The 13,024-nt window shown below is 45.0% G+C and overlaps 1 protein-coding gene across 1 annotated transcript in view; it reads right to left on the bottom strand.

Moving 5' to 3' along the window:
- The window catches only part of LOC109472407 (transmembrane protein 2-like), a 34,633-nt gene that overhangs the window by 8,496 nt on the left and 13,113 nt on the right, over positions 1–13,024 (bottom strand). Inside the window, exons 10-21 of the mRNA XM_019772176.1 lie at positions 10,280–10,449; positions 8,672–8,881; positions 7,599–7,804; positions 6,098–6,167; positions 5,547–5,675; positions 4,873–4,961; positions 4,317–4,445; positions 3,748–3,783; positions 3,353–3,505; positions 2,619–2,799; positions 1,966–2,181; positions 863–947 (exon numbers count right to left, since the gene is read on the bottom strand). Of these exons, the coding sequence (XP_019627735.1) occupies positions 863–947; positions 1,966–2,181; positions 2,619–2,799; positions 3,353–3,505; positions 3,748–3,783; positions 4,317–4,445; positions 4,873–4,961; positions 5,547–5,675; positions 6,098–6,167; positions 7,599–7,804; positions 8,672–8,881; positions 10,280–10,449 (1,674 nt within the window). The remainder of the gene's footprint in view (positions 1–862; positions 948–1,965; positions 2,182–2,618; positions 2,800–3,352; positions 3,506–3,747; positions 3,784–4,316; positions 4,446–4,872; positions 4,962–5,546; positions 5,676–6,097; positions 6,168–7,598; positions 7,805–8,671; positions 8,882–10,279; positions 10,450–13,024) is intronic.

Here is a 13,024-nt window from a genome sequence, read left to right as displayed (position 1 = left end):
CCTATGACGTATCGAGGAGTAGACAGTTTACAACATTTACATGTTCATTAACATTAGCCAATAGTAGTGGCTGATGAGAGCGGTTAGGAGTAAGCCCGCTAGTTTGACATCAGTCTAGACCCGGATCCCAGCTGAAGCTTCGGTCCCAATTGCGCCGTTGCCCGTCGGTGATGTAGCCCCTGCCCGCCCCGGTCGGGCTCAGGAGTCGGGCGGGCATCGGCTGTCGTGGTCACAATTAAAAGTTTCCTTCAGTAGCATTTTTTTAATGTTCTCACCCTCTTTGGTCGGTCTCCGGCAGGCACCCGGCAGGTACCCGGCAGCTTCTCTGACGATGTACTGACCTATACGTAATGCAGAATTCACACCTTTATTCTGTTCATCTGGTCTGTGACGTAACAAATGTCCCGGTGGACTGCCGGCAACCGGAGGGGTACCTGTCGGTCTTCTCACGGTGAGGTCATGGCGTCTTTTTGTCAGCGGGGCCCGGGTCGAATTTAAGTCAGAATTAGATTCTTCTCGAGTCCCGGACGGGCCCCTAAATAGCCCCGTAGCCGCAGGGTGTCCCGAGGGGCCACGTAGGGGCCACGCCCGAAAGTGCCATAAACAGCCCTGGAACTACCCGACAGGGCCCCTTTTTTCAATTGGGGCCGAAGCATTAGTGAACACACATTAGTTAGCTCCGCTGTAATTGTATATATGTAATTAGCAACTAGACTTGTATCGGGCATATCCGTATCTGTAGACTTGTAACTAGACTACTGTTGTGTGTCTGTTGGAACTAGTAGTTTCTCTGTTCAACATTTAAACACAATGCTGCTTTTTAATAGAACAATCCTTGCAACTTCTTGGCGAGTTTTCGCACCTTGCATGGTCATGGGGTGATCCGGGTACTCATCTCGGACTATGGTCATGACTCGGGGCGTCGGGGGGTCTGCTGCAAGAAGAACCTGTTTGCGCATGGATCACAAGAAGAATAAACATGTATCAATTTATAGTAAAACATTGAACTTTATTCCAACACAAGGGTTACAGAGCGATCAAATTTTCGACGACCACTGTCGTCTTCATCAGGATAATTAATGACCAATCACTTCACAACATGATCTCGCGAGAGTTACGGTTTACTGGCAGTTAAGTCTCGTGAGAATAAGGTCACGTGTTTGTAAACCGTATCTCTCGCGAGATCACGTTGTGAAGTGATTGGTCATTTATTATCCTGATGAAGACGACAGTGGTCGTCGAAAATTTGATCGCTCTTGTGTTGTGTTGGAATAAAGTTCAATGTTTTACTATGATTACTACCAACACAGATGAACTTTCATTATAATGTATCAATTTAATTATTCTTTAAGTGCAATATAGTCTTACTTGTAATTGTGGCAAAATTTCACGTGATGGAATTTCCTTGAAGTGATGTGATCTGTTACTTTATCCCTAGAGCCATTTTCCTTCGAATTCTACTGGAAGGAATCAACGTTTAACACAAACGTACACCATGATGATAAGCCCGCTATCCTTCCTTCTGTGGCGTTGGCACCGGTCAGTCGTCAACCAATCAGACACACTAACCCTGCTGTTATTGGAGGGACATTTACCAGCCAATCACATTTAAAGTACATACATATCATATAAATTTTTGCGCCATAAATGTAAACATAAATAATTGAAATTTTCTCCTTTGGATTGTTATTTTCAATAACTTTCAACATATTAGCGTCGCTATTTCGCTTTTTCGGCGACTCAGCTCAGCGCGAGGTAAAAGGCTCCTAAAAAGAATGGCTGCGATCCCGACTAGCGCAGAGGAGGTGGCAGTTTTCCAACCTTTTTTCGGCGCAACGATGTTGATCGTTTTACTCTCCAATGTCATTATGAACCCAGGTAGGCTCATAGCGCAAGGAAATGTGTAAAATAATGATTTTTAAAAAAGTACGTCTTACATAACCGCATGATAGCATCCTCCCTCACCTGAGCAAACTCCCCGCTGCAGATACTTGCTCGCCAGTCCGGTTTGTCCACACAGCCCGGGTGCCTGACCAGGTGGTTGTCCTGTCTGACCACGTACGTGTCGGGGTAGCCGGTCACGGTCCCGTCCAAGTCGTGAAAGATCTGGTTCTTATCGCCATCCTTGTCGGTCGACATGAAGGGAATGTCTTCTCCAGTAGTGAAGACGCGGGTTTTTACCTAAGAAAGTGCAAGTGGTAAGAAATAAGACAAGTTTTTTTTTAAATGGAGATTACGGATTTCCGGGAGTATTTTTTCGTGACCTTCAAGTTCACAGGCCTTCTGAGCAAGATTTGTAGGTTTTCGTGAATGTATTGGAACTGTGTGTGTGCGTGGGGGGGGGTTATAAGGTGCAATTTAATCGGGGTTTACACCACTCCCTTCAGACCTTCGAGGACGTATAGCCAAGACGCTACTTCCTGAATTCCTCCATATACCACCCACTTACTCCCACTGAGTAACCTTTCCACGTGGCCCCTATCAATCAACTGTCAAAATCATCTCCCACCGTCCATGCACCTGAAGCGATTAGGACAGAGCTCAACCCACAAACCCACGACTAAACCACCTAGAACAATACTTTTTTAAAGTAATCAGTAGAAAACTTGTGTGCTCACATCTTCAAACTTCAAGTCCGTAACGTTGTTTTTCGGAGTCATGTGCCAGTCGTTTGTGAGACGGAAGCCGATGGCGCTACTATAGCGGTCGTGCTCGGGAGCTGCGGCGTACTTCTTTAACGTGCAGCTTTTATATATGGTCGGGCCGTCGTAAATGTCAATTCCTCGCATGGGGAAGGTTCTATGGAAAGAAAAACAAAAACTGTGTGGTTCAAAATACCTTCAAGAATGCATAATTTTATACTTCCGACCCATTATTGAAAATAATAAGACTCATGCAACTTCCTATTGTCCGGTCATTATCAAGTTAGAAATCAAGCCCCTCCTTCCGGTACATGACTTAATGGACACGTGACACAAGCAGTTGAAGCAGTTTGTGGCGCCCTCCGTCACAGCTCATGGGTGGTTTGAGGTTCTTGGTCTTACAATTTCTATCACTGCCCTGACATATATTTCGTGGTCAAAACTTAAAATTTATTCAGGGAAACATAGCATCACGACATTTCTACTTCTACTTCAACTAGCCCAGAAACAGACGGAGGGCGCTACAAGCTTCTAGTACTTAAGTTTTGCTCGGGAAGATTCTCTCCACGGGCGTGACTCCTCCCACTCCCCATGACGGAGGACGCTACAAGCTTCTTGGTACTAACGTTTTCTTCGGGAAGCTTCTGTCCACGGCCTTGACTCCTCATACTCCCCATGACGGAGGACGCTACAAGCTTCCTGGTACTTACGTTTTGCTCGGGAAGCTTCTCTCCACGGGCGTGACTCCTCCCACTCCCCATGCCGACTCCGGCGTCTTGGTGCCGACGTTCGCGCTCTCTCCCACCAAAATGCTGTTCCACATCTGCTGGGTAGCGCCAACGTCTCTCGGGAAAAATCCAGAACTTTGAAAATGGAAAAAAAGAAACATAGATGTTAAATACACTTAGACACACGAACACAAACACGCACACACACACACACACACACACACAGGTACACACACACACACACAAACACACACATACGTACAAACACATACACAAACACACCACACACACACGTATGTGATCCATAGAAAAGGCTACTTTAAATGAGGTGAACTGTAAAGGAGCCTGTTAACATACTGGACTTTTCAGTTACTCACCTTGCCATCGTTATAGCGACGCCGTTGTCAACAAAGCTGAAAAACACATTTCCTCATTGATGTAAATCGGATAATTGGAAAAAGAAATATTTCAGTAATTCTACAGTGAGATTGTAATATTTTGTGAAGTTTCTGAAGTAGTGGTTTTTTAATTACAAATCAAGGAAGTAGCAGCTGTCGTTCCCCGCACTACCACATGGGGGCGTAATTGTTCCACAATGAACAGTGGAGCAGAAACAAGCTTGCTCATCAACAAATGGCGGTACATCTGGCAGTATGTCTACAGTGAGTTTGTGATATTTTGTAATATTTTTCAATAGTTTGCCGGCCCACAAACGGTAACCTGGATGGCTAAACTCCCTCGGCGTGTTATCTCTCTATTTGGCCAATTTCTATTATTTCCAGCCGCGCCCTCAAGCCTGGTAGAGGCTACAGCTTCTGTAGTGGTTTTTGATTTACAAATGAAGGAAGTAGCATATGTCGTTCCCTGCAATACCGCATGGGGGCGTCATTGCTCCACAACAGTGGACCAGAAACAGTGTTGTGAATCAACAGGTAGCACTACATACGCGCATTTATCGTGCCAGATGTCCCCGCCCCTGATCCAGGCGCCGACCTGGTTCTTGTAGGCAATCAGTCCGACAATCATGGCGGGCTCACGCGGCTGGTCAAGGTCGGCGTTCTGGTGGGGATAGTACCTAAAGGGAGAGTTTCAGTGCCAGTCAATTATGTTTACATTCGACGAAGAAAAACATATTGTTTTTGCTCTATTTCCTCTCCTCAAAACTGAAAAGGTCAATGACCGGAACCAGACTGTCTGTTACCATGGAAACTAGTGTTGGGCTACATCATGTTGCAATTTTATAGCAGGAGGGATTTAGACTCCTGTCTGACCATATATATGAATGTGTGTTGAGCAAGAATTAACCGAGTAGACCATATGCGAAGGTAACCATTATGCGTTTGCTTTGCAAATATTACCTTTCTAGTTTATTGTACATTTATGCGCTTACAAGCTATGTACAGGTCATGGTGATTAAGTTCTATTTGTGTAGGTGACCAAACACTTTTATCCTATGAATTCGCGATCGGAAATTTCCTCTAGATGTGAAGTACAGAGATCACCCTTGTCCTTGTCCCAAAGCCAAATACTCCTGTGGAGCTTCTGCTGACGCTGGGGTGACCTTCACGCGGTCGTCTATCATCAGTCCACGCTGAAACAAGAGGTACAAAAAAATGAAAATGCCCCCGCCCCTAAGGCGTCACAAAAAACATGTAGGACGATAGAATAATGTGATCTGTCAGGTAATCAAAATTATTGAGTCAACAAGTCATTTTTATACAAGCAAAGTTGAGTTATAGGAACATAAATGATAACTGTGGCCACGTGTTTTTGGCCTTTGGAGCGAAGCCTGCTAATGCTAGGGTCACATTTCCAAGCCGGGGCCCGGCCGGCCTGTTTCAATTAACGAAAAATCACCAATTTTCGTCAAGAATATACGTAAATAGTTCCATTGTTGATATTTTTCAACCTTTCTGTGCTTTGTTGCGTTTTATACTATATTTTTCGTTCCAAATGACTACCCGGCCGGGCCCCGGTTTGGAAACGTGACCTCAGCATTAGCGCTTCATTGATTTGGTATTGTTTGAATAATATGAGAGTTTAAGAACACGAGAGTTTAAGAACACGTTCCCTAGAGGAAAAAATTGGATACGCCCCACGTGGTCCACATAGAAGATAAGAACTGCCGAGCTTCAAAACACGAAAAGCTTTCCTGACACTATGACATCGAGCTTACTTTTGGGTTGGAGTGTACTCTGTTGTTGTAGAACCCTCCTAACGGTGTCCTCTCCGCTTGTTTCCAGGGCAGGGACCCTTCAGACGGCCCTGTCGGCGCGTCGTGGAAGATGTACCAGATGCCAACCTCCTGTGGACACAGAATGTTGTAGCTAGGGGCAGTTACAGGTGATAAAATTTGCATGAATTAAACACTACACATATGAAGTGCAGGCAATGTGATGCATTGTGGGTAAAGACTTGATAATCATTGCAGCAAAGTAACAACAAAATATTAGTAACCAAACCCGACTTCTTAATGAGAGGGGTGAAAGAGGCTATCACTTATCCGGGACGGGGGCTGACATCGTCTACCAGATACCTTTGACCAAATGTTGAGGTCACACTTCTAAGAAGCCACTGGGTCAGTCTACTGAAGAAGACCAGAGTGACTGCTCTAAGTAAGAACAATCTTTTGTGTTGGAACAAAGTTTTAACACTGACTATGTAACTACCAATACAGAAGAACTTCCATGGTAACAAAAAAAGTCTTCAAATAAGTAGGTTCCTTACGGCAGAGCCAGCAGCAGAGTTGTTGGTCAGCACGTTGTTTGGATGAGCGATCCAAAAAGTGGACACACCCCTGAGTGAACAGATATAATATTGCCCTCTGAGTTTTCCTAGTTGTAACACTGTCTAACTATCATTTTAAGAATTTCAGTCAATTGAAATTGTTTGCACCAGTCGTAGGACACACGAACTGAGTGAGGGATCTAGCGGCTAGGTCATACTTATCTTTGTCGTACAGTTCGCTAGCAGGCTGAGAAAGTAGCGCTAGCAGGCTGAGACAGCAGTGAGCGCCAACAAGAATCTCAGGCGGGAGGCGCCACAAACTTTCTGCAACCTATGACCCACTGCTCAAGGACTCACGTGTGTTTTCTGCGTGACGTCGTGGAAGCGGTGCATTGCTCATTCCTTGATAAAGCGACGGTCACAACTCGCCGTGCGTGCTTTTTGTTCGTACGTTTTTGTCGTGGTCTGCAAACGTAGGGTGGCCGACCGAGGGAGTACGTCACTCGCACGGTTGCGCAAGGTGTACGTACGTGGTCTGCACGACACGCCTGGCCGTCAGCGGTTTCGTGCATCGTACGTTGCGCAAGTGGTAAGTGAGCTGTACGTGCTTACAACGCACGATCTCTGTGCGATTGCTACGTTGCCGCCTACAGGCTGTACCTACACGTGCGGCGTACGCACGGTTTCCTTACTCACTCGCACGTTGTAAGTGCGTGCACCTCCTGTTAGGTCCATCATCACTAGCTGCCCTGGTGTCTTCCGCGGCCCGTTTCTTTGGATCTTGTCTGGTAGTCTTCTTCTGAGCCTTCCTGGGCATCTTGGAGACGAGTTGGCAGTCGCCCGTCAAGTCGTCTTTATATACGGTAGAAATCAGGTGCGTTGCACGTGCGGAGCACCTGGTATGGTGCACGTCTGTTCTGCGTGGTCATTGAGCAGGTCAACTGGGAAGTGAGGAGTAAGCACGGATGACGCAAGCACCGTGCGTGGCACGCACGTGCTTTGTGCGCTGTTCGTACAGCAATTGCACGTGAGAATAGTGAAGTTAGACTCACGGAGTCCGTACGTTGCACGCTCATAGGCTGTACGGGGCACGCGCGTCGCACGTACTCGCACACACGGGTGGTAAATCCGCAGACCGCACGTAGAAAAAGTATTACATGCACTTAAAGTTCTACGGCGTGTCTGCGTGCTCCCAAATCCGTAGGATTCCGTACGGAGGTGGTACTCACCACGTACGGATGCCGTACGATTGCCCACGTTTTTGCACGTAGACAGCACGCAGAAGCACGTACGGCGAGTTGTGACCGTCGCTTAAAGACTGGAGTTGTACAGTCGAAAATTTGGGTACAGGTAGACCATGTGCGAACAAGTAGACCATATATTAAATTTCTTGTGTTTGAAATTGCAGTTCAAGCTTGTTTCATAAGAATCTCAGACAGCCTTTTCCACAACAACTCGGTTTAGCTTGCAATCGTACAACGATCTTGGCCCTGGCACTTACTTGCACTCCTTATTTGGTTCAGGCGTGTAGTCCCCAAACACGGTGTCCGTCATGCGGAGGCACATGTTTTCGTCCCGATCAGAAGGGAGTAATGTGCCCGGCCGCGTCACCAGACCCAAGTTATGGTCCAGAACGTTCCGCTGCTCGTTCCCATCCTCCAGGAAGTAGCAGTGGCCAAGCGTGTCGTACCCAACATTGTCCTGAACCTATAGAAATTATCATCCAAACACTAATTGTATTATAAGATCGGCATATTACAAAACACTGATGTTCTTAAATACGAGAAATCTTAATATGTGTCTATGTCTCCAGAGAATTATCGGTGTGATGGGTTATATATTGCTAATCAAAGATTCTTTCATATAATATAATCCTTCCAAGGTAAATGGTAAATACCAAGCTCAAACGGAAATCATACCCTTCATAGGAAGGCAAATGATGATAGAATATCAGTGTTTAGCATCCTTGGACTTCGTGTGTGTTCCGCATGTCCATTTTACTATTCATATTTAAATGAAGTCTCCTTTTCTCATCCTTCTATCTGTAGACACGTCATTTCCCTTTCTTTGAAGTTGCTTTGCCAAATTCACATCAAGATCACATTGATGCCCAAATAAAGTGTAAGTATACATGTGTAGCCTCCAAGATACGCTACTCCGGATCTGGGGACCAAGGCTAACAAGGCTGGACTCCAAGCTAGTGTAAAATTATGTAAATGTTGTAATTTGACTAGAATGTTATAGAATGTAGATTGTATAATAAAGACAGAAATGGACTGTATAGGTTAAACCTATTTCCTTGCTTCATACACTTGAGCACTGTAGAAAAGTTCATATTCCTAATGCGACTTGACAAACCTTCCATCGAAAAACATATCTGTTCCTTTATCTCTTCTATAGCTGATAATTCTAAAAAGCGAGAAGTTGAATTTATCTAATGATAGCTAGTTTTATTTTGTATATATCTGTTCATCATGTTTTATTGTGACCTGTACTTAGCCCAGTGTGGCAAAAATGTACAATAAAGATCGTTATTATTAATCAATTAATTGATAATTATTAAGTGTAACCGACCAGCAGTCCGTGAGTCCCATGGATGGTCACACAGCGGGAGAAGCAGTGGTGGATGGAAAGTTCTCGGACGTACGCAGGGCGGCTGTAGCCTCCGGCCTCGTCCACGTCTCCGGCCAGGTGGAAGTGGACAGGGTAAGTGCCCAGTTTCTGTCGTCCCATCCGCGTGAACTCCGCCCCGCTTAGGTGGACATTCTTGAATCCAGCCAAAACCTAGAAAATATATGTTATATACCTTATGTTTATTTATTGATTTGATTTGATTTGATTTGATTTGATTTGATTTGATTTGATTTGATTTGATTTGATTTGATTTGATTTGATTTAGGATTGCAAACAAATACAATACTCGTAGGCCACAGGCAGCGGGGGATTGTGTTGTGGCCCACACATGTACACAAAACTATCATAAGCACACAAACAAGACACACATTTAAACCTAATGTAAGTACATAAAAATAAGTATAAGGGTACTAGAAACAACATAGATTAGAATACTAACATATCAGTCCATTTACTACTTGATACTTTAACAGTTCATGCGGTTTCTAGCCGCCAGAATGTTCTCATGTCTGGGGCCACGTCTCCGGGTCAACTGCTGCTTCTGCTGCGTGAGCAGGTGGGCCTGCATTTCTTTGAATTTCTTTTATTATCGTTTTAACGTCTAAAATTCCTCAATCTCTGTTACATGGTAGTTTGACACTTGAATTTGTGCAAGGCAGCCAACACTGACTTGCTGAATGATTCTGCTACACTGATGTAGAACTTGGTCTATCGCATACCGGGACATGCCCCAACTCTTTATTGAAAGGTGTTGTGGGTTCTTTAACGTACGTGGGGTATTGGTCTTCCGGGCATTACCTCCATTTAACGTCCTATCGAAGGGATGTCTCTAACCGAAGCTAGGTAGTCATGTTCACCTGATTGAAGTGAGGAAAGTTGTGTAAAGTGTTGTTCTCATGGTCATAACGTCGGGGCATGTAGGTGGAATCGAACCCAGGACCCATGTGTTCCGGGCTAAATGCCTTAAGCCCCGGTCACAACCCGCCGTACGTGCTTTCTGTCCGTACGTTTTTTGGGAGGCCACGTCTGCTACGTTTTTCTGAAAACGTGGGGAAAAAGTTGGGTCGACGCACGTCACTCGCACGGTTTAGCAAGGTGTAAGAGTGTGGTCTGCACGCCACGTCTGGCCGTGAGCGGTTGCGTGCATCGTACGTTGCGCAAATGGTCAGTGAGTTGTACGTGCTTACAACCTACGATCTCTTTGCGATTGCAACTTTACCGTAAGGAGGCCGTACTCACACGTGTTTCTTCCGCACGGTACGTAAGGGGCACGCGCATCGCTCGTACTCGCACGCACGGGTGGTGAATCCGCAGATCGCACTTAGAAAAAGTTTTACATGCACTTAATGTTCTACGGCGTGTCTGCGTGCTCCCAAATCCGTAGGATTCCGTACAGAGGCGGTACTCAACGCGCACGGATGCCCTACATTTGCCCACGTTTTTGCACGTAGACAGCACGCAGAAGCACGTATGGCGGGTTGTGACCAAGGCTTTACCATTACGCCACACGACGCCATGAAGAGATTACTAGTAGTACTAAGACTGTACCTTTAGATGCCCTCCGTAGGTATCGTAGTTGAAGAACTGACAGTAATTGTTGCCATAGCAACCGTCTTCCATCTCGCTGACGAACTTGACGTTCCTGGTCAGCAGGCCCACCTCCCCACACAGGTCCACATCATCTGCCACCTCACCGAAATGTGTGTACTTGGGTAGTCCTGTAGAAAAGACCCCAGAATTAGTGACGTCATGAATAGAAGGATACATGTAGCTTTAAGATTTTGCAATGGTAAACGAGGATTCCTTCACACAAAAAGTACCAAAAACACAAAAAGGAGATTTATTTTGCATTTAATAAAGGCAAACCTTTATTGAACCAACACGCGGGTCGCTACAGACTTCAACCACCTTTTAACATTTGAATAGCTTTAAGATTTTGCAACTCCAAACTAAAATTTCGTCACACAAATGTACCAAATATGCCAAAAGTAGATTTTTTTGCATTCAATCAAGCGCGACATTAATTGCTCCGAGACGGGGCCGCTACAGACTTCTAACCTTTGAGAAGCTTTAGGATTTTGCAATGGAAAACTAAAATGTCGTCACACAAATGTACCAAATATGCTAAAAGTAGATTTCTTTGCATTTATTCAAGCGCAACCTTCATTGAACAAATGAGACAACACGTCTACACAACCAGGGGACTTACGAGGGGGGCTTCAGTGATCATGTTATGACTTTTGCTTTCCACAGAAACAAAAATCCCAGACATCAACCTAACGTCACATGTAGAAGAGTTTACAAATCTTTTAACGAAGAAAAGTATCGTGAAGATCTTGCCCAAATACCATGGCACATCATCGAAATTTTTCCAACTATAGACGAACAGGTTGAGGTCTGGGAAGAGCTGGTTACCGGTGTAGCTAACACACATGCCCCATTGAAAAAATGCAAAATGAGAGGTACACCTGCACCATGGCTCACTAGCGACCTTCGCCACCTCATTGTTCTAAGAGACAAAATGTACAAGAAAGCGAAACGCTCCGGTAGAGCAAGCGACTTGTCCGACTACAAGGGAATGAAAAACAGGGTGAATTACTTATGCCGCCAGGCGAAAAAAGACCATGCAGCTCAGTCAGTAATACAGGGGTCTGAGGGGGGGAAGGCTGGTGTTTGGAAGGCCATACGTACACTACTACCCAACAAGACTACAAACACTGTTACTTACTTGGAGCACGAAGGTCAGAGCATCTCAGATAGTAAAGGGCTGGCAGAAACGTTCAAAGATTTCTTTCACCAAGTCATACAGGACTTGTGTAGTACTTTCTCAGGGGCTGTATCGCCCTACTCACCTACTCAGTTCATAAACAAAGTAGACAGCACTTTCAGCTTCACACCACTTACAGTAGAGTCTGTCACCGATCAACTATCAATGCTGAACGTGAAAAAGGCCACCGGCCTAGACAGTATCAATCAATCAATCAATCAATCAAAAATGGTTTATTGCTAAAATCACGAACATTGCAGCAGAAGCTGAATTGCGTTCAGAGATGTGCATCATTTCTTTTAAAAACATTAACGACTGCACAGTCAACATATTAAACACATTTAGCATAACGAGATTCAAATTTTGCTCACATTTGCATCTTAAATATCAAAATTACATTTACATTCCATATACAAGTTTCACAAAATATATTAGAGACATTTACAAGTTCAAGAGTAACATCATTTCAATTCATTCAACAGTCTTAAGAGGGACGGTAAAGGGCTGTTGTAACATCTTGTTGTACGTGTGATAGGCAGAGTCCGTCTTGTAGAGTTTCTGAGTTCACGTCGGGTTGACTGTCCCCGGGTTGGAGGTAGCAGGTCAGCAGTTCTCTCTGACTTCTCCATGCTGACTGCAAACTTACGGCACAGGTTGACTCTCCTGTTCTCCAGTGTCTCAAGACCACACTGTTGTAGAGCTGAGGCATAGTCAGTATAGTGCTTTCCCAGGATGGTAAAACAGGCACGTTTTTGTACTTGTTCGATGGTTGCTGCCTGTTGGTGGGTTAGACTGTGGTGCCATACCGGTGCGCAATACTCTAAGACAGGTCTAATAGAACCACAGTATACAGTTACTAAGTCCGCTACAGGGAGGCAGAAAGCTCTCAACTTTCGCAGCATGAACAAACGTTTGCTGGCCTTCTTAGTTGACTCGCTGATCTGTTTGTTCCACTTCAGGTTTGACTGCAGCCATAACCCTAGCACTTTTGCAAAGTCCACAGATTTATGTTATTGATAACAGACTCCTTAAAGCAGGTGCACAGGTCCTTGCTCCATCGCTCACTAACCTTTTCAACAAGTCCTTAAGCTCAGGAGAGTTTCCGACTAAGTGGAAGATGGCAAAAGTCATGCCAATCCACAAAAAAGGGGACAGGACTATGCCGAGTAATTATCGCACAGTGTCCATCCTGCCGGGAATTTCCAAAATACTCGAACGGGCGGTTCACAACCAGCTATACACCTACTTTAACCAACACCAACTGCTCTCACAATGCCAGTCAGGCTTCAGAAAGCGTCATTCTTGTGAGACAGCCCTGCATTTTGTTACAGAGGACTGGATTGAGTCTATCAACAAAAATAACAAACTGGTGTTATCTTCTGCGACCTATCCAGGGCCTTTGACACCCTAAATCATGACATCATGCTCAGTAAACTTAAAGCCTATGGTGTTGATGAAATGTCATGTAGATGGTTCAAGTCATACTTGACAGGCCGTTACAGGCGTACATTGCCTTAACNCAGTCC

The sequence above is a fragment of the Branchiostoma belcheri genome, unplaced genomic scaffold, assembly GCF_001625305.1.
Source record: "Branchiostoma belcheri isolate BF01 breed outbred unplaced genomic scaffold, Haploidv18h27 scaffold272, whole genome shotgun sequence".
Taxonomy (NCBI): domain Eukaryota; kingdom Metazoa; phylum Chordata; class Leptocardii; order Amphioxiformes; family Branchiostomatidae; genus Branchiostoma; species Branchiostoma belcheri.
This window is presented reverse-complemented; position numbering and strand designations above follow the sequence as displayed.